We start from the raw sequence: 21,302 nt of genomic DNA, 5'->3' as shown, positions 1-21,302 counted from the left end.
GAATATATTATTGTGGTAGCAATAAGGTTTCCATTATTCATTCATTCACAAAACTACTCATTCATTAATGATACTATAACAATATATTCATATATTGCTATGGTATTATTAAGGCTTCCTACATTCATTCATGTACAATTAAGTCAGTCCTCAATAATACCAATACATTTAAGTTTGTTTATATATTAAACACATTTTATATTATATCTCAGATTGGCCCAATGAACCAAACACTTAAAAATTAGGGGTAGGTTTAGAGGTTTTTATCACGGAGTTACGTGAACTCATTAATTTTTACTTAATTAATATTTTATATATGTAGATATTAAAAAATTTATTAAATATTTATAAAAAATTTATTGTGAACTCCTATAAACTTCATACTCTAAATCCACTTTTGCAAGCAACAAAAGTACAATAGATCCACTTAATCGCCCTGTTATAATTCAGTATATCTTGTTCACAAATCAAAAAGAAAGAATTTTTGACATAGCTATTTAACAAGTGGGATAGAATGATTTTAAAAAATTATTATAGTTTAAATGGTATACTATCCTCTATTTTTGTTATTTCTTTTAAAAATCGATTATCTAAGTTCAATATATCCTAGATAAATCAAGTTATTTAATAAATCCTATTAATAATAATTTTGGAAAACTTAAATAAATCATATAGTGTAAACGGCTAGTTACTATTTTTTTTACCCTTTTTCAATTTACAGAAATCCCTTAAAACATGTTAATTCGAATATATTAATTCAGTAATCCAAATATATTAATTAGGATTTTATATATCAATTGGTAACATTTAAAACATGATACATTGAACATAGAGATAATTTATGAATCAGAATTAATGGATCCGAGATTACTAAATTAATGTATTCGAATGAAAATAAAAAAAATTTAAAATGTTTAAAAATGAATAGAAATAATAAATAATATGATAAATAAAAAAATGTAATTAGGTAATTTTTTCAATAATTTTAACTTCTTCCTGAATTGCGGCGGAAATACTGAAGGAAAAAAACTATTACAACCAATAATTTTGTTTTTGACGTTAGAAGTAAAAGTAGGGGACATAATTAAAATTAAATAGTGCTTTGGGTAAAAGTCAATGAGCAAGAATATCATAATCAACCGAATGGGGTGGGTTAAAAAATATATATTATATTAATATAATTCTTTTACAATTTATAATACTTTTTATATAAAATATCGAATTAATCTATATAAATTTAATGACAAAATTAATCAATTGAATTCTCAAAAATTGATACATAATAAATATTTTGAAACAAAATGAGTACCCCATCAAATTTTCTTGTGATCAACGTGTTAGAACTTAGAAGTTACCAAAAGAATTTAAGAAAAATCTTATTATTTCGTTTGAATGACTCAACAGGCAACCAAACTCTCTCATTCGATTAGTTGGGTAATATCGAAAAAGGAAAAAATTGTTGGCCTACGGTGAAGTTCAAGTGAAATGTGAATGAGAAATAAGAATTGGAAAATGTGGGGAATCAAATTAAGGGAAATGAAAAGTCATTTCTCCCCCGTTGGTAGAAGAAATGAAAAGTCTTGTTCTTATATTAGAAAAGACTTCCTTTAACTCATAAAATGTTAAGTAGAGGGTGCCCCTCGCGTCGTCATCGTTGTCGCTTGTTCGACTACGGCTACGGTTACGACTTTGGTAAATGATTGATTGATAATTTTTTAGACAAAATTTATTTATTAATCTCATTATTTGATTTTCTTTTTCTGAATATTAGTTCAGTATTAATTCAAAATTATTGATTATTAATTAATTAATTCGTGGATTAATTTAAATTACTTAAATTTGCGGAATTAACTAAAATAACTGAAATAAACTAAAAACGGAATTTATTTTAAATTTCGCAGAAATGTTTCTAAAGGACCTATTCCTTTCGTAAAGACATTTCCTTCCCAAAAGACACTGTGTCTATTCTGAATAGATTAGACTGTTCTGAACAGGCATATTCTAACCCATTGTTGGCTATAAATAGAGAGGTCTCCTCTCAGTTGTAGACATCAAAAAATTTCTTCTCTTCTGCATATATTTTCTTACCAACAAAGTTGTGTCTTTGTGTGATTACGTTGTTTTTTTTTGAGCTCGCTGATATTATCGAAGTTTGAGGTACCGCTACTTTTTTAATGTTCTATCCATTATATCCTGGAAGAAATTAATCCATAACCTTGAGTACAGTGGGGGATTAAATTCTATTATTCCTGTATCAAAGTTAGTAAACAAAAAACAATAAAGATGAAAATAAAAAATAGTATCTGAGTACACAGAATTCACTGTGTGTCCTTGAGAAATTTAATTCACTCACTGTACCCGAGGTTTGAATTATTTCCTCTCAAAATAAAACGGATAAATGACGAGCACAAACACAATATAAATTTAGCGTTTCGCTAGTCAAAGATAGTTAGTATAAAGATTGTCTCCACAGTAATTGGTACAAATAATAATTCAATCAAATCTTGTTAGCTACTTTGAAGGTGATCAAAGGAAGAGAATTTTGTTATGGTTATGAACCACGTTTGTAGATTAATTAATGATTTAACAATAATTAATAACTCTAATGTTTAATATCAATAATAAAAAACAGGGTATAAGACGAAACAAATGCATAATGATAGTTGAGAATTGACCAAGTTCATTTATCACCTCTAAAATTCTATTGATTTTCTCGAATTCGATAGTTGATTAGAATATCATCAACATTCAGATTTTCCTTCTGAGTAAATCTCAAGTTAAAGAATAAACTAATTTGTCACTACCCAAAATGGATCGTGAGTGACACCCACACTTAACCTCCTGGGTGGGAGAACCAATGATATAAACCCCAACTAATACTAATAATGCAGAAGCTCAAATAAATACGTTTTCCCCAAAACCTGAAAGTCATCACATTAAGGACATCTAACTTCTAAAATACTAAGTCTAGAATGTCAAACACTAAAATAAAATAAGTGACATAGTTCGTGTCCGAACACTAAGGACATCATGTCATGACTAAGAGAATTCATCGTCAGCTAGAAGGATAGCTCACCCTGAAATCCTATGAACTGGAGACTGACTAGAGCTGAAGTCGAGTCGAAGCCGATGGAAGACTCGCTGCACTCCACAAATAAAACAAAGAAAGATACAAGTAGGGGTCAGTACAGGACAACATGTACTGAGTAGTTATCATCGGCCGACTCAAAATAGGAATCAATATGCAATAAGTAATAGCGGAAAATCAACCGTAGCACTTAATATGTGGCAACCAACAAGATCAAGATCAAGTGACAACACAATGAATAATTTCATAACCAATCAACAATATCAAGATCACAAAGGAGGACTCATGCCTCCACATCACACTCTTTTGGAAAATGAGTTATTGGAGATTGGGTAGCATTAAGTCATTTTAAATTGTTTTCCTTTTATATTACCATGCCGGAACGTGACACCCGATCCAATAATACCGTATCGGAATGTGATACCCGATCTAAATATATCATGTCAGAACGTGACACCCGATCCAAATATACCGTGCCGGAACTTGACACCCGATCCAAATATACCGTGTTGAAATGTGACATCCGATCCAAATTAATTTATCATTCTTCATGATTACATTCCAATTCATTAACAATATTTTATCAAGCCTTTTTTATTCAAGGCACCATTTTTGATAGGGCAAGTTCAAGATTATGGATTTCATGGCCTCGGGACCAATCACAACAACATATCAACCATCCAAACCACAACAATTAAATGCGTAGTAAACTTCACACATTACTCAATGAATATCAATCACTGTTAAGAGTCTATCTATGATATAGAATAAAAATCATAACCTACCTCAATCGAAGAACCAAAATCAAGCAAGCTAATTGACCAACACTTTTCCTTTCTTCAATGCCTCAGGACTTTTCCAATCTATCAAATATACAATATTCATAAGTAGACGAGTTCGTGGATATCCATACTATATATATATATATATATATATATATATATATGTTTAACCTAAACCCAACAACCCACTCAATTCCCTAAAACTCAAGCCTACGGTTAAGAGGTAATTCCTCTAAATAATATAACTTTGATGGATTTCATATAAGCACTACTCCTAATTTAATTACATATCTCAAAACTTAAAATATAATATAATAAGCACAAGAGATTCCCATAACCGAAACTCAAAATATATCTAGAAACTGCAACTACGAAAATAACATACAAACATGAACCTATTATAAATATATTAGGTATATAATTTTCAATTACTACCAAATCAAATGCCACTCATTGACATCACTACCAATAATGAATACTAAAAGTTAGTCTCCTCCAATAGGTGGAAAAGACACAATTTTCAACCAATTTGAAAACCAATTATTTACACACCAACGTATAATAACTGTTTATGCTTATATATATATCCTAAAATTGCCATCTGCACACACTATCACCTTCCAAGTCAATTCTTCCTATCTAATCTATATATTATAATATATTACAACTCTTTAAACCACATATACCTACTATCATTTAATGCTAAGTACTTAATGAAAGAATAAAGGTATTCTTACATGGTGCTCCTCTCCGTTTGCCCTCTTCCGCCGCAGGTAAGGTTCTTTTTCTTTTTCTTTTCCTTTCTTATTAATTAGGTATTTAAAAGTTATAACCCTACTAACTTATTTTAATAAATATGGAATAAGTAGTACAGGATATTAATTAAATTATAAATTTAACCCACCAATTAAATTAAATATCTAAAGTTACCCCTCAATTAAACAACCTTAGTTATCAATTAGTCCAAAGTACCCATTAAAAATTTACGGGGTGAGTCCTTTATGAAATAAAAAGTTCTAGTTCTCAAAACGACCTAATGGGTCATTACAATAGATACCAATTTACCCACCGTTCATCCTCGAACGGTCAAAAGAAGATCAAGGGTAGAAATGGATACCTGACTCGACGAACAAATGCGGATATCTTCCACGCATATCAACCTCAATCTCCCAAGTGGACTCCTCAACAAGACGATTTCTCCACTGGACCTTCACAGACGCAATCTCCCTTGACCTCAACTTGCGGACCTCCCTACCAAGAATAGCTACAGGCTCCTCCTCATAAGATAAATTCTCATCAAGCAAGACCGAATCCCAGCGAATAATATAGTTTCCATCACCATGATATTTCTTTAGCATAGACACATGAAACACTGGGTGCACTCCAGATAAACCTGAAGGCAAAGCCAATTCATAGGCCACCTCTCCAACACGCTTAAGGACTTCAAATGGCCCAATATACCTCGGGCTGAGCTTACCTCGCTTACCGAATCTCAGCACACCCTTTATGGGTGAAACCTTCAACAACACTTGCTCTCCCTCCATAAAGTCCATGTCCTTGACCTTTCGGTCTGCATATTCCCTCTGCCTACTCTGAGCTGCTAGAAGCTTCTCCTGAATAAATTTCACCTTCTCTAGTGATTCCCTCAAAAGATCAGTTCCCCAAGGTCTCACTTCAAACGCATCAAACCAACCAATAGGAGACCTACATCTCCTCCCATACAATGCCTCAAATTGAGCCATATCAATACTCGAGTGATAACTATTATTATACGAAAACTCTGCCAGGGGTAGAAATCGATCCCAATGACCACCAAAATCTATCACGCATGCACGAAGCATATCCTCTAGCACTTGAATTTTCCTCTCAGACTGCCCATCGGTCTGAGGGTGAAATGCAATACTAAGATCCAACCTAGTACCTAACTCAGCATGCAAGGTCCTCCAAAAGTTAGAAGTAAATTATGTACCTCTATCTGATATGATAGAAATCGGAACTCCATGTAGTCGAACAATCTCGCGGATATAGAGTTTGGCTAACTTCTTAATTTTTCCATGCGAAAATTTTAGTATTTTTTCTCTCTCTTTGATTCAATCAAAATATAAGTGGGAATAGGCCCCGGAGAAATTTCAGTAGGAATTTTTTTAGTAGTGATTATGATTTGAAGTCGTAATTTTGTTTGAACATACAATTTATATTTTTCAAATTGTATTTTTCCATCATAAACATTAAAATCTCACAAGTTGTAAAAACTATCAAAAAATTTATAATTATTATACAACTTACCTAATGAACAAATCATGATTCGCAAAAAAGATATTGAGATATCACAAAGGGTCACATTAATAAATATTTATATCTCCATTACTTTTATAAATAAATATTTATAATTACAAACTTACTAACACACATAATTTTATAAAAATTACTTCACTCATTCATCTTATCTGACACCTTTTACTTTTTAGTCTATTCTAAAAAGAATGTCATTTTATTATAATTAAAAGCAATTTAACTTTAAATTATTTTTTCATTAATTAAATAATTTATAGTCACACAAAAATACTTAAGGATGATCTTTTATTACAAATTTTAATTTTTTTTATTTTTTAAAATATCGTGTCCAATCAAATGATGTCACCTATTATTAAGGTGTACTAATTAATACCTAATAATAATAATAAAGTATTTATTTAGGTGACATGGATATAGAACAATTTAAGTGACATTTCTCCAAATCCATAAAGTTTGCGTGTTCGAACACTCAATTTGATTAGACTTGTCATTCTTATCCAGAAAATATAGACCCAATTGATAGACCCGACCCGGTTACGAAAGAATGAGGCAGTGGGTTCACGGGTGGGTTTCTGCTGCACCTGCACCACACAGATTCGATCGTGCAGTCTCGCATCAGTCCACCACGTGAGGAACACGTAGGCCCCCACGTGTCATGTCAAATCGGCCTGAATAATCATTTGTGTGTTTGACTTGCAAGAATTTTCGTGATGGGTTGGGGGCCCATTGAACTTTTATTTTATTTTAAAAAAAGAATTAAAAAATAAACAAAATAAAAATATGTTGGACATGCCAGCAAACTAGAAGTTGGTGTTTTTACACTATAGATTGTGTGTACCTGAAGGTGATGGAAACTTGATGTGTCACCCTTTCATAGGATGCCACGTGTAGTGTGAGGTTTTACTGTAATGTGTATAGCCAATTACTAAAATATAAAAAAGAAAAGAAAAAAAGAACTAAATTTCAACTTGAAAGAGGTGGAGGAAAAGTTCAAGACCGTTTATGGATTTATTTATTTTTTTGCGAGGAAATTGGGTGCGCTTAGAATAAATTTCACTTCAGTATATAACGTGCAAAATCATAAGTGAGAGATAAAATGCATTAGGTATATTCTATACGATGAGTTCGATCGAGAAAGTATGTGAAGAGTTTCAAATCTATTTTTCTAAAATAACAAAACAAGGTAACAAGTGAATATATAGATATTTTAAAGTGAACAATTTAATTATTATTTTTTAATCTTTGAACTCACACAACTTCACAACTTATGATCGAAATTTCTTGAAGTCCTTGATGTTTTTATTTTACAATATTCTTCGCGTTTACATACATCTTGTCAATTGAATATACAAACTTTCTGGATTATTGACACTATCAATTTTCAAAGCTCAAAATATTATATTAGTAGAAGAAGATAAAAGATGAATGAGAAAATATGAAGTGAATAAGAACACGTATTTATTGTTGAAGAAGAGTTATTCCTTTACGTAAAAAGCTAATAAAAAAATTGTAGTTCGCTCATTTATGAGTGAACTATCGTAAGATTTTTGTGTTGTATTTGGAATGAAATAGATAGAGTTAACATTTTTTGGGATAGTTCGCCCATTTATTAACAAAGTGTCCATTTTGATACGTATTTTTAGGGAGGGTCTCTTTTGGCATGTGGTGCCCAAAAATGTCCGTTTGAAGACCAGACTCAAAATAAAAATATGATAAAAATAACTTGAAATTAAGATAAAGTTTGTGAGGAACTAATTTGATCAGTTCTTTCAATGAGCTCGTCGAGTAGAGTGATGGTGATGATCAAAGTGAAGAGAATCAATTGTTATGTGGTGATTGATTTAATGAATAATAACTGAGAAAAATGAAATTTCATAAAGTTTGGGGTTAAACCTGAATTATTTTGCATAGTTCAAAAGTGAATTTGATTATTTTTTCTTGTAAAAATGTCTTTGATGTGTTGAAAAGCTTCAATCGTTAATGAACAAAAATATATTTAGACCAATCATATAACAAGAGAATATATTTTACTCAAACTATTAACCATCAGAAAATTAGAATATTTCTCAAAGTTCAAGAAAAAAATTGAGACATTTAGTATTTTCCAACACAAATTTACTTCAAAATAATTGTGCCCCATAGATCTTAAGAAAAAAGAATTATGTAACAAAAGGAAATTCTTATTTGTACAAATGATACATCTAGCTCGGATCAAACATAAATATATTTACTTATGATATTTTTTAATTTTATTTTATGAGTTGTTTCGTTAGAGCTATCGCTCAAAATTTTTGATAAGAAAAATGTACTTACTTAAAGATGATATACAGATACATCTCATGCTAATGTGTTGACAAAATAAAATCAGAATCTCACATGTGACAAAGTAACTTTAACCATAATTCTAATAATTGAAGGAAATAATTGAGATAACATTGGCAAGAATAATAACTATAGCAACAAGAATGAATAATTTCACAACTCCTTATTGAGGAAGATAGACATAATTCAACAAATAGAAGAATTTTATTTATTTATTTATCTTGGTCTAAATTTCCAATTTATGTTTTCTAATAATGGTATTAAAGAGTAGTGTGCCCATTACGGTACACTACTACTAATAAATTGATTAAATAAATATTGGCATCTGAACTTATATTAGAAAACAAAATAATGAAGGTTGTACAATTGCATTTGAATGTGAGATCATTCTTTAACCTCGTGTAACCAACATTACTTTATTTGCATTTCATTAATTAAAAAAAGAATAAAATGTCCTCGTATGACGTGGATTTTAATTTATTCAGTTATAAGTTGTATACAGACTCATTTACTTTCCATATTCCCTTTCCTCTATTAACTTTTTTTTAAGAGGAAGCACCTTGTACAGTTGTACTTGAATGGTTTATATAATTATTTTAAGTATAAAAGAGCAATACAATTAAATGAGAAGTATATATTTGATCGTTTTAATTTATTTATCTTACTTTTTTATTTAATTTATTTTTTTAAAATATATATTTTTTGATAATTTTTTAGTTTTAATTTTATACGTGATATAAACCTTTAAGATCATAAGATTAAATATTTTTTTAGTACATTCTACATATTTTTAGTTTAATTAAGACTACAATATTCAAAAGTCACTTTTATTTTGTTAAATTTCATAACAAGTCACAATCAGACAAACAAATTAAAATAAATAAATTACTTAATAATTACTTCTACTATATGCCAAATCAAAATCAGACAAAAAAGTTAAAATATTATAATTACTTATTTATTACTCCTTCCGTCACTAAACAAGTGTCAATTTAGCGAAATAACTTTATATATAAAGAATTACTTCTCAATTACTTCGAATCAGACAATTTTTTTTTCATGTGGTATCTGATATTTATATTGAAGTTTGAGTAATTTGAATTCCCATTGTGTAAAGTTCCATTCGAAGAAAAGAGCTCCCTATCAAATATTTTTTTATATTCAAAACATGAATCCGAATCCTTTGATTAAGTGGGCATATATGATTCTAAGACAAACCTCCATACTCTATAAGATTGGGATTTGCATCAGTTATATTAGTCTTAAGAACTCAATTCTGCCTCTTTCTAGCTATTAGTGAGCAGGGGTGGAGCCAAGTGGAAGCAGCAGGGTTTATTCAAATCCTTTATGAATATTTAAAATTAATATATATATATATATATATATATATATATTATAAATGTTGATTTTTTAAAATTATTCATATATTTACTTCTTGAACAATCTTGACTCCACCACGATTAGTGGATACATGTCTAATATTCTTAAACATGAATTCATTTTTTCTGAAATATTAGTACAATATATTAAAGCAAACCAGTTTGTCAAAATGACTAATGTTCAAGATCAGAGAAAATAACATTCTTTTTTCTTTTTTTGATTTTCTTATTTCTCATTTCACTTAAAGCGGACATTTAATTTGGAGACTCGATTATGGTACACCATCAGTCAAACAGCTGGTTCATTGAAATTGTATGAGTTATAAACTCGGGTTAAACTACTGGATCTAATTAGGTCTCATGTATTTGGATGCCCAAAATCAATATATAGTTTTCCGGTGCACCAAAGAGTGTTCCTTAACTAAAGGTGTCCTCCAAGCTTCAAATCGAAGGATCATGTTTATTTCTAAGTTCGAACATTTCACCCTAATAAAAGCACGATACACAATAATAATAAAATTATCACTAATCGGACTCAAATTCTATTTCAGCTTTCAGCTAGGTGACACTATTCAAAATTATCCAAATAATCGATTTTGCCCTATAAGTAAATTCGTGTATGGGAAAGAAGACATCTCTTTCTTTCAATTGTAACGATTACTTGTCTTTATCTTTATTTTTACCAATTTAACTTTGTTAGCACCCACCCGATATTCCTAGCAAACAAAAATGGACGAGTCGATCACAATTAATGTACTTTTACTATTTTCCCTTAACTAATCATTCCAAAAATGAAAAAGAAAATTAAATTAAAGTAACATGTCATCTTGATTGATTCATTTTTTAATTTTTAATTATTAATTGAAAGTGTAGGGAAAGTGTCTTTTGTTATAGCTGTTTCTTCTTATCCACAAACAAGAAAACAAACACACAAAAGCAAGATCTAGGCTTTTTTTAGAGAACATAATTTTTTATTCTTAAAGATGCTATTGGAGTTGGGAAAGTGCTTGTGATCTTCCCCTCACATAACAAACAAACACCAAAAAGAAGGGACAGATGCAAAGTTGCAGTGTATTTTTTTTAAAAAATAAATCTTCAAAGTTGTAGTGCATTTATTGAGCAAAACATGAAAATATTTGTATATTTTTTAAAGTTAATTGGAGATCTTTTTTATTTGTTTTTTAATTGAAAAAAAAAAGAAGAAGAACCCTTTTGAGTAGATCCTAAGGAGTTAGGACAGTTCTTACTTTCCTACTTTCTTGTCTTTAAGCATGGCACGTGAGGGCCACCACCTCGTGACTACTTTGTACTTGTTTTATTTGAACTTCTCGATTTTATATGAATATATTATACGAGGTCATATTTGTTTTCGTACTATTAAATTAAAGTTATATTTGTTTTAAATTAAATTTTTTTGATATATTTATTTTTATCATCCAACTTTAGGCATATATTTGTTATTGATGTGTTAAGTCTCATGTCCTTACTTTTATTATCCTATGTGGTAACTGCGTGGATATAATTTTTCTTAATTAAAAATTTACTCTCTAATTTAATATTATACATAATCCAATTTTTAAAACCGACCCAATTGCTAAGACCCAATAAACTCAGCTCCTACACCCTTTTCCCTCGTAACTTTACCCATCAGAAAACATCCATACACTCACACAAAGAGAGACAGAGACAATTGTTCGATATAAAGGTTGTAGTGAAATGGTAAGTATTTATTTATTCTTGTTTAAAATATTGAGTTCAAGTTTTGTGTATGAAATTATATTTATTGGGGAACATTTTAGCACTAATATGAGATTTTCTAATATAAATATAAATTTAATCGAACTCTAATATTAATCGAGGATAACAAACGAGAAACCAAAAAAAAGTTAATCATAACGATAGTCTGATACATTATAATTATTTTGGATAGGACTATTATGCTAGTTTACCATTGAAAATATGTTTTTACCTTTTCTTTTCCTTTTTTTTTTTTTGAGTTTTTCGAACAGTTGAATTCCAAAAAATTATGACTATTTTATGACCAAATGATTTTTTTTGGAAAAAAATAAAAAATATCCATGGCCAAGTGGCCACTTATATATTGGCTCTTAGCTTTTGAAAATCTACTACTAATAAATTAGAACAACTTCATTTTAAACAATTCATCAAACTAAAAAAGATAACATAATCATTTCAATATGAGGAGTCAGCGACTGGCATATTTTTTTTCAAATGTAAATAACCTAACAATTTGTTTAACTAAATCAATAAGGTTTTACTACTTTTATGTGGTAATTTCATTTTCACCATTTGATCCTAAACATAACAGACTGTCAATATATAATAAAATGTCATTTCTTCTTTAATCTAACTTATTAATTATACTTTAATAATTAATCTACCTTTACTTATAAAAATTAAATTAGTTTTTGAATTTTGAAATGGGCAGTAATTATTGTGCAGGCAGAAGTTAATTCTCTCTCACACATAAATGATGTTTCCAATTTCCATTGATGGAACAATGAAGGAAATAATTTTGGGCCTAAAACTTGAGTTGGAAAACTCTCCAGGCCCAGGACCATTAGCCCACATCTGAGGACAACGCCCATTAGCCCACATTCAAATGTGTAATAGAACTTACATGATCATAACATATATTTTATGTTTATTCAATTATTAGTTTAAAATATTGCTATATTCTAAAGTATATTTTAGTAATAGCTGGGAGTTGTGCCACTGGTTAAATGATCTGAAGTTTCAAAACATTAATTGATGTCTATTTAAATTTTGGTTTATTCCTTGCTTTCTCAACAAATAAACAATTTATTCAAAGATGAATGCGTCTTCCAAATGGCCAACAAAATAGGGATCCTTATAAATTAATTTCGCTAAGAAGTTCTCAGTTGATGATTGTTGGTTTGTGCTTAGTAAATCTAATATGTGGAAAGTTAATTTTCTTTATCACGTGAATAGATCTAATATGAACCTTTCCCCTTTTCAGATGAAGGTTGTGTGTATTTCAATAGTAAAATTTGTTGGGTAAATGATGGAAAAATTGAAATCGATTTGGGGGGAAAACGGATGAAAATTTTGGAAATTTGAAATTCATATTCTCATTACAGCAAGGAATATGATGAAATTCGAGTATGAATTTAACAAATTCTCAATAAATTTTTGCTAGAGTCCATCTGATTTTCAAGAGAAGGAGATGTTTCTCGGTGTTGGGTCGAATGTGTGTTATTGTATGTATGTTGTTAACGGATCTACTGTGTATATCGATGTTGGGTCGGTGGTGTGTTGTTAGGATTATGGGATGCTAATATTGGATGCATGAGGGAAATGGTGTAGCTGCTGTATGAAATTGTGAAATGGGGTGGAGGTTGAAAATTGGAAAAAATGATCATATTAATTTCAATTATAGCCAATTGAGTTAATAATTTAACCGATTTTGAAATAAATTAGTGAACTGGCTAAAATTTAAATAAGATGAATTAACACTAATTATTTAACAAGTTTCTTAATTCTAACAAAATAAATAAATTGACTTAATTATGAATTAATTAGTTTGAAAATATAAGCTACTAATTTATGAAATAATTAATTAAAAAACAAATCTTTTGAACATTTATAAAAGATAATAATTATATAGAACTATATATATATCATTTAAAATTATAAAAATGAACAAGTTACTTAAAATAACTTGAAAATATTTTGTATTTTATAAAATTTGATTATTTTAAAATTATTTGAAATTGAAGAAGCTCGATTATTAATTTATATTGTGGAGTGTTAAAATTGGGTGTCCACATTTATGTTTTTATTATTTTTAATCTTTCTATGTAAGAATACATACACACACATATATATGTGTGTGTGTATTGTATTAATATATTTCTGGATACATGTGTTATTATTATATATTGAAACAAGTTACGTATATTATTATATATTAAAACAAATTACGTATCTGAAATAGATACATGTATATGAATCCATTCAGTTATAGTAATTAATGTATGTGGATCAGATACATTAACCATGCATCAATCCCTATCATAGTTTAGATGAATCAAATATAATGTCCACTTAATATGTACATGTAGATTAATTTTATTATATTTTTATAATAAATTCTGATATATTATATCATTTTCAGATACATTCTAAAAAGTCTAATTCAGATACATATATATGAATCTGGATCAGATACGTTAACTAGGAGTGCACAAAATCAAGCCAAAAATCGAACCACACCGCAAATCGAAAAAAAAAATTCAATTAGTGATTTTGTTTGACTTGATTTGATATTGTTAGAAGAAATTCGATTATACTTGAATTGATTTGGTTTAAACTAGAAAAAGTTAATCCGAGATCAAATCAATCCGACATTATATAGATAATCTTAAAATTTATTTTATACATAAAAGTATTTGATTGATACAATTTATAAATATTTCTTATACTTTTTCATAGTGTTTATCTTTTAACATATTATTTCAAGTTAGAAACTTAGAATTTTGAGTGGTCCAATGAAGGTTATAGTCTATATTACTAACTCTAATAAAGCTTAAATCAAAATCAAATCAATATTAATGCGAACAAAAAAAGTTATTCAACACTAAGAATGGCAATAATCTTGATTATTTGCTCTTTAGTTTACATTTATTTAGACAATTAAAAAAAATAACTTAATTTTAGTTTTCTTTAATGTTTAGTCATGTAATTAATACTTATTAGTCTTATTTTAGCATGATTTAGTACTTTTAAATTATGATCATTTTCATTATGACATATTAACTTGTAATATTTATTTTATGCAATTTCATTATTATTATTTTTTAAATATTTTAGTGTCATCATTCATATCATTTTTGTTATTTTCTTAAGAAGCACCTTAGATAATTGTATTTTGATAGGACTAAATAAATATTTGAAGCACAAACTAATTATATGTTGATATGAATACTTTATCGAAAAAATCCAAAAATCCGAAAAACTCAAACTCCCCCCCAAAAATTGAGTTTGAATTATCCGAGTTTAATTAGTTTGGTTTGGTTTATAAATTTAAAAACCTGACACAAATAATTTGATTTGGCATTTAAAAAATCCTAACCAACCCGGTAATGTACACCCCTAACATTAACAATACAACAAGCGCTGTCATAATTTAGATAAATTAGATATGTCGTCCACTTCGTATATGTATGTATTTGTAGATTATATATATATATAAAAAAAAAAAAAATCTGATCCAGATAGATGGCTTAAATAATGAATAAACACTCAATAACCATACATTATATCATTCCGAGATACATGCTAAAAAGTCGAATTCAGATATATTTTATTAAGTCTAATTCAGATATGATAACATTGAATTTTTTATCAGATACATTACTGAAGATTTTGGATGAGGAATACGGCATATCCTCATGATTCGTTAGACATGTGATTTACTTCTCAATTATTGTGTTTCAGTTAAATTTCGTTTTTAATTATAAAAAAATAGATTTCTTTGTACTCACATAGTCACATGTATCTGAGATATATGTATCTAAGTGTGCCAGATACAAGTATCTGACGAAGGAAAAGTTGTATAGAAGGTAATTTTCAAAATTGATGTGGAGGGCACACATAATTAGGCCTTAAAATAATAAAATTTGTGTTGTTTACTCTTAAAAAAAAAAGGGCACAATTTTTTTTAGAAATTCCTCAAACATATTGCTCTTGTGATCACTTGTGTTTTCAATTTATGTGTTTTAAATTCAAGAAAATGCAACTTACTTGATTCTGAATAAATTTATTTATACATATTAAGTGGATTTTTTATTACAAAAAATAAGATTTTGATATAAGCTATTGAATTTTGTCAGACTCGTAATTAGAACTCTAACTCTGCACAACTAATATGCACCCTTTCAAGAACAACACTTGTACCAAAGTTTTTTTTTTTCTTTCAATTTTTTTGTTATATTGGCAATTCTCTATCATACTCAAAGGACTTATAAACTCATTAACATCATTAGCAGATAAGCTGAGCAATTCTTCTTAGAGCTAGAGACCTTGATATTCTTTTGATGATTGGTACAGTACAATGTGGCAATTTCACAATACAATATGTTAATGGATTATTAAAGCTGATGTAGTACTCCTGAAAATAGGACAATTTCTTCAGCTTGCATTCTGGAGTTCATTCAATGTTGCATTTCTTGTGCCTAATAGATAGTTTATTTTTCTTCCAAGATCCATCAATGTTTATTAATCAGTAGCTAAGCAAATAATCTGCAGTAAGAAAATAAGTAATCAGAAAAGTTGCAACTGATTGACTTTGAAAAGTAAATGAAAAAAAATATGTGATTCAAAAGAACAACAGAGATTAGAGTTGATCAAGAATAGAGAAGTGTCACTTGCTAAAACTGACTTGTAAACAGACTCAATAGTATATTTGCTACAAACAATTCTAAAAATATTTATTTCTATATCAATCAACTACTTCTCAATCCCAAATTCGTTAGTATAAAGGTTGATATATGCAATCAAAAATCAATCCTTTCCGTAGAAATTAGATGTCACCAACAAGAAGAGGTGTCAGACGTGACCAACTCGTACGTGAGTGGTTGTCAAGACTCATGAGAGGTGTCAATTGTAACCAATTGGGACCAAAAAGAAAAAAAGAAAAAAAGGAAAAGAAAAGAAGCAATGCCTGCGAGGGCCAGTCAAGACCGAGGTTGTTGGTCTCAAACGGAAACAATAGCCATCTGTTCGAGAAAGGCTACTTTTAGATATCCTAAGGAAATTCTCATTTGAACAAGACCCTCACTTACTATTCAGGTTTTCGACAGGTGATGATGGCAAATTTGATGAGACCTTTCTTGTATCCTTCAATCATCAGTGGCATTGCCAATGCAGCCTTGATCGTCTTCCATCCTGATAAGGTAACTCCAATGAATCAAATATGAAAAAAGGGGTGCCTCAATTTTTGTAGTAGTACACATTTTGGCATGCCACAACTTACCACTGCGTAGTACTGATGTGAAGCCCCTCCATGTCAGTGCTGATTTTATAACTGCTGGCCAAAATGGAGCTACATTCTCAGACCAATCTGCTGCCTTGATATCCTGCCAGTAGCCAAAAGATAAGCGGGGAACGAAAAGAGTACGTCTGAGACTGGTTCACGACATAACTAATAGAAGTTAGTAGAATTAATTGACCTGAAGAGAGTTGGATTGAAGTAACTTCACATAATCAGCAGTTGAACACCATGCCGGAAGATAGAAGGCTTTACATATCTTATTTAACAGCTCTTTCTCCTCTGGAGTCAGAGATTCCTCTGAAGGGGAAAGATCCCTGTGGCACCAAGTAACAAGGATGATTGTGCCTCCTGGTGCTGCCACTCGAGCTAATTCGCCAACAAACTAACAAATAGAGAAACAAGGTTAGGAAAAACACTACACAACAATTAGTGACAAGTGCTACCATGTACATTTTTTGAATATACATGGATAAGTGAAAACGATGTTTCAGATATAATGAACCTTTTCTTTGTCCGGCATGTGTTCTCCACTCTCCATGGACCAAACCAAGTCGAATTGCCCATCTGGAAATGGCTGATTCAAGGCGTCTGCGACTTGAAATGAAACCTGCTCATTTGCATTTCGGTTAATGAACAGAGAGGCAAATTCTAAGTGCAAATATGTAAAGATATCACAATCAGTTGTAGGAGTGGACATCATGAGAAAGGTTACGTTGACATACAAATGATATTGAGGAGAAAACCAGTTAACTTTCCTCTTTATTATCTTCCTTTAGGAATCAGTCCAATTAAAATAGGATAAAGGGAATACAGATAACAAATGCAAAATTAACTGTTTTCACAACTAACTGAAGAAATGATCATACTGTGCCATTTTAGAAAAACATTTCCAGGTGGATGCTGCAATATACAACCATTATACCGACAACATACCCAATGTAGTCCCCCACACAATGGGGGTTTTTGGGGAGGGTAGAGTGTAGACAGACCATTATACCGTGTGAAAATTATCACACGTCTTTATGTTTCAATTCAGAATCTTCTGATAAGTATGTTATAATGATTCACTAAACATAAACGAGCAGAAGTTTTGCACAATGGAAGTAGCTTTAAGAAGTCGCTCATTAAAACACACACTGAAAACTATCCTCAGCACTATGAATCAGTAAAATACCATATATGTTCAAGTGATTTAAGTTTCTCACACATAACTTTGTAAAGCAAATTCTAGTTCAAAAGCAGATACCTTATCCCCTAATCCTTGAGCATCAGCAAGAGCTTGAGCCCTCTCCGCTTGTACAGGACTCAAAGTGATACCTTTAGCTGTAGCGCCATATTTCTTTGCAAGGTACCTAGAACTGCCTCCTATTCCACATCCAACATCAACTATGGACATTGGTTTCTTGGCTGGATCTTCTGCACATATACAATATGCTAGTAAATTAAGGTACTCGTATATACGAACAATAAGAGTGATTGATTTCAGAGTACATAACTACAAAAAAAGGAAGCTTCAATAACACAGTTTCTCATCATTCATGTAGGAAGATCAATCTTACAACATGCAAGTATTAGCAAGTCATATAATTAGAAAAGTTTTCCTTGCCCTGACATGAGTAACAAAAATTCGTATGAGAAGCACGATCACCTGTCAGTGGAAGGTTATTGGTTATTTTATATTTCATCAATCTATGCCTTGAAACTTAGGGTGCCCGTCCTATGGGCCGAGAAACTACTATACCCTGTATAAATTAACTTGTATAACTAGGTTCAGGATAATTTTGCTTAGCCAGTCACGAGAATGACTCCATAAGTTTGCTTTTCACTAATTTTCCAACCATGTAAATCATGAGTCTATGCATCTGCAAGTATCAATATACAATATAGCTGAAATAATAAGGGAGCTACAAAACAACTCTTGTATACAGCTCATATGGAAATGTTGGATAGTTAATTGCAACATGGAAGATAGCACAACAACATTAGCAATAGCATACCCAGTGTAATCCCACAAGTGTGGTCTGGAGATGTTAGAGTGTATGCAGATTGTTTCCAAGAGACCAAAACGGAAGATAGCACAAATAGCAAAAAAGCAGAGTTCAGCTTTACAAAAGTGACAATTAATATTGCACAAACCGAATAAATGGCCCATAGAGACATAAATGTAAATGAAATTCAAGCTACTATGAAAAACACTGTTGCTTGCCCCCTTCTACAAGTAAAACTCAATCAAATAGGAGCTGAGGAACAATACAGTTTTTTTTTAATGACAAGGGAACCCCGCAGCAGCCGCTACCCTGTGGGTGCGTATAGGATAAAACAGCCGCTTCTAGCAAACCACACAAGAGAGTAACCTGCACTAGGCAATAGTGTGAGAATGAGAGAAGGCCATTTTTACCAGAAATAGAAGCAAAAGTTAGAGCTTGTTCAATCATACGGATCTGAGCAGAACGATGATCAGAAAGTGAAACAGATGATTGAGGTTGATAATATCCATGATGCATATGGTCACCCCAAATATCTTCCCAAATCCCAGAAGACTCATCATATAAATCTGCTATTCCTTTTTTCAATTCCTGTTGATTCTGTATTCCAACTTCTGATGTTGTTGTTTTCATTGCACCAACAGCACTAGTCATTCTTCTTCTATTATAATTACAAGTAATGATTCTTCTTCTTCTTCTTGTATTTTGGATAATATTATTCTGAATCTGGGGTTTACGAAGACTGGAGATAACAGAGGAGGAGGAAGAATAGGGACACGTGGGGTTTAGTGATTGGATGGTATTAGCAGAATAGCATGTGCTGCCTATCATGATTTATTTATTACTATTCTATATATAGAGAAATGTTGAGATAAGGAAGGAAGGAGAAACAATGGCAACTAATTGGAGTTTTCAGAAGAAATGGGGAGCAGATTGTTATTTTTTATTTTTTTATATTTTTTTTTGTGATTTGGAAAGTGATCACATCACATGCCAAAAAAATCATCATGCGTACGTGGGGAGTGTTAGGTATCTTTAATTTTCACTTATTTGGCTGCTAAACTAGATTACCACATGGAAATTCTTTTTCTTTGTTTTTTTGCCCGGCATTGAAATTCAGACTAAATTTAAATCATTCATTATAAGATTCATTTTCTATATTCACGATTTGAATTTATTACTGCACCACAATTTATATTGATTATTTTTTTTATAGAGAATTTAGTAGTAGTTTCTACTTATAATAAGAGAAAAATATGTTATTAATTTATGTGAAATTAAATAAAAATATATTTTATTAAGTTAGTGTTTGGAAGTAATTTTTAAAAAAATATTTTAAATTCATGAAATTTGATCTCTAAATATTTTCAATTTGACGAGTTTTTAGGACTTTCACTTAGGGAACTTCAATTTTTGTTTTTCAAGAAAAATGTATGTTCAAATTTTCAAATTTATAACTTCATAATCTATGACAAAGCAGAAGCTAAAAGATTGATCCAAAATATACTTATCGTTAATAGTTTGATTAAAAAATGTTTTACTTAATTAGATTTTTTAAAAAGTCCTTTTTCTAATAAAGATGTTGTTTTTTAATTTAAAAAAACACATTTTTTTTCATAATATTCTGCATATTATTTTTAAAGAACCTATTCTTGTCACAAATAATATTTTTATTAAGAAAGAAATGTGTTTGAAAAGAAAAGAAATAATATCATTATTATAAAAAAAAGACATTTTTTAAATCCTATTAACTAATAATAGGAAAATTTTTGGATCAAACTTTTAACTGACAATATTTTTATTCAATTTTACATAAATTGATAACACCTTTTTTAAACCCATTTCCGTAGTTTCTCTTAGCATTTCTAATTATTGTCAATTAGATTTTCCTCCGTTCATTTTATTTGTTTTTTATAATAATTTTTTTCTTACTTATCTATTATAACAAATTTCAAGTGACATTTTAAACAATATTATCCTATATCATTAATAAGATTAATATAATAAAATAAATAAATAAATATTAAATACTTTTTTAATGAAATGCCAAGTCGGTCGAATGAAAAAAGAAGCAGAGGGAATATATATTGTGTAATTTTTAAATCTTATAATGTTAAGAGTGAATTATATTATTTACCTATTCTTTTTCAAATCACAAAACTCCTTTAAAATTTATGGATTTACATCAACTTTCGGATACATCATACATCTGAATACATAGGGGAATGATATATCTGAAAAGAGTACGGATGTATCAGCGAGAGGGAATTTTTGAAAATTTTTAAAATAGTAAATTTTTTTAGAGATTATGATAAAATAAAATATATATTTAAATAATTTATATATATATATATATATATATATATAAAATTAAAATAATGTATAACAACCCATTACTCCCACTTTTTTTTTAAA

At 29.7% G+C, this 21,302-nt stretch overlaps 1 protein-coding gene across 3 annotated transcripts; it reads right to left on the bottom strand.

Moving 5' to 3' along the window:
* Positions 1-15,742: 15,742 nt before the first annotated feature.
* Positions 15,743-19,827, bottom strand: LOC129889656 (probable tocopherol O-methyltransferase, chloroplastic). 3 transcript variants are annotated; one of them, XM_055965055.1, is made up of 7 exons: positions 19,301-19,824; positions 18,149-18,315; positions 17,405-17,509; positions 17,081-17,284; positions 16,885-16,987; positions 16,694-16,796; positions 15,743-16,151 (listed from the first exon to the last, which is right to left on the bottom strand). In XM_055965055.1, coding segments are annotated over exons 1-7 (1,101 nt in total). In that variant the 5' UTR covers positions 19,719-19,824; the 3' UTR covers positions 15,743-16,150. The 3 variants fall into 3 exon arrangements, with proteins under 3 accessions (XP_055821030.1, XP_055821029.1, XP_055821031.1); XM_055965054.1 differs by having other exon boundaries at positions 18,149-18,318; positions 19,301-19,823; XM_055965056.1 differs by lacking the exon at positions 15,743-16,151 and having other exon boundaries at positions 16,693-16,796; positions 19,301-19,827.
* Positions 19,828-21,302: the final 1,475 nt, after the last annotated feature.

Source organism: Solanum dulcamara, chromosome 5 (genome assembly GCF_947179165.1).
Source record: "Solanum dulcamara chromosome 5, daSolDulc1.2, whole genome shotgun sequence".
Taxonomy (NCBI): domain Eukaryota; kingdom Viridiplantae; phylum Streptophyta; class Magnoliopsida; order Solanales; family Solanaceae; genus Solanum; species Solanum dulcamara.
This window is presented reverse-complemented; position numbering and strand designations above follow the sequence as displayed.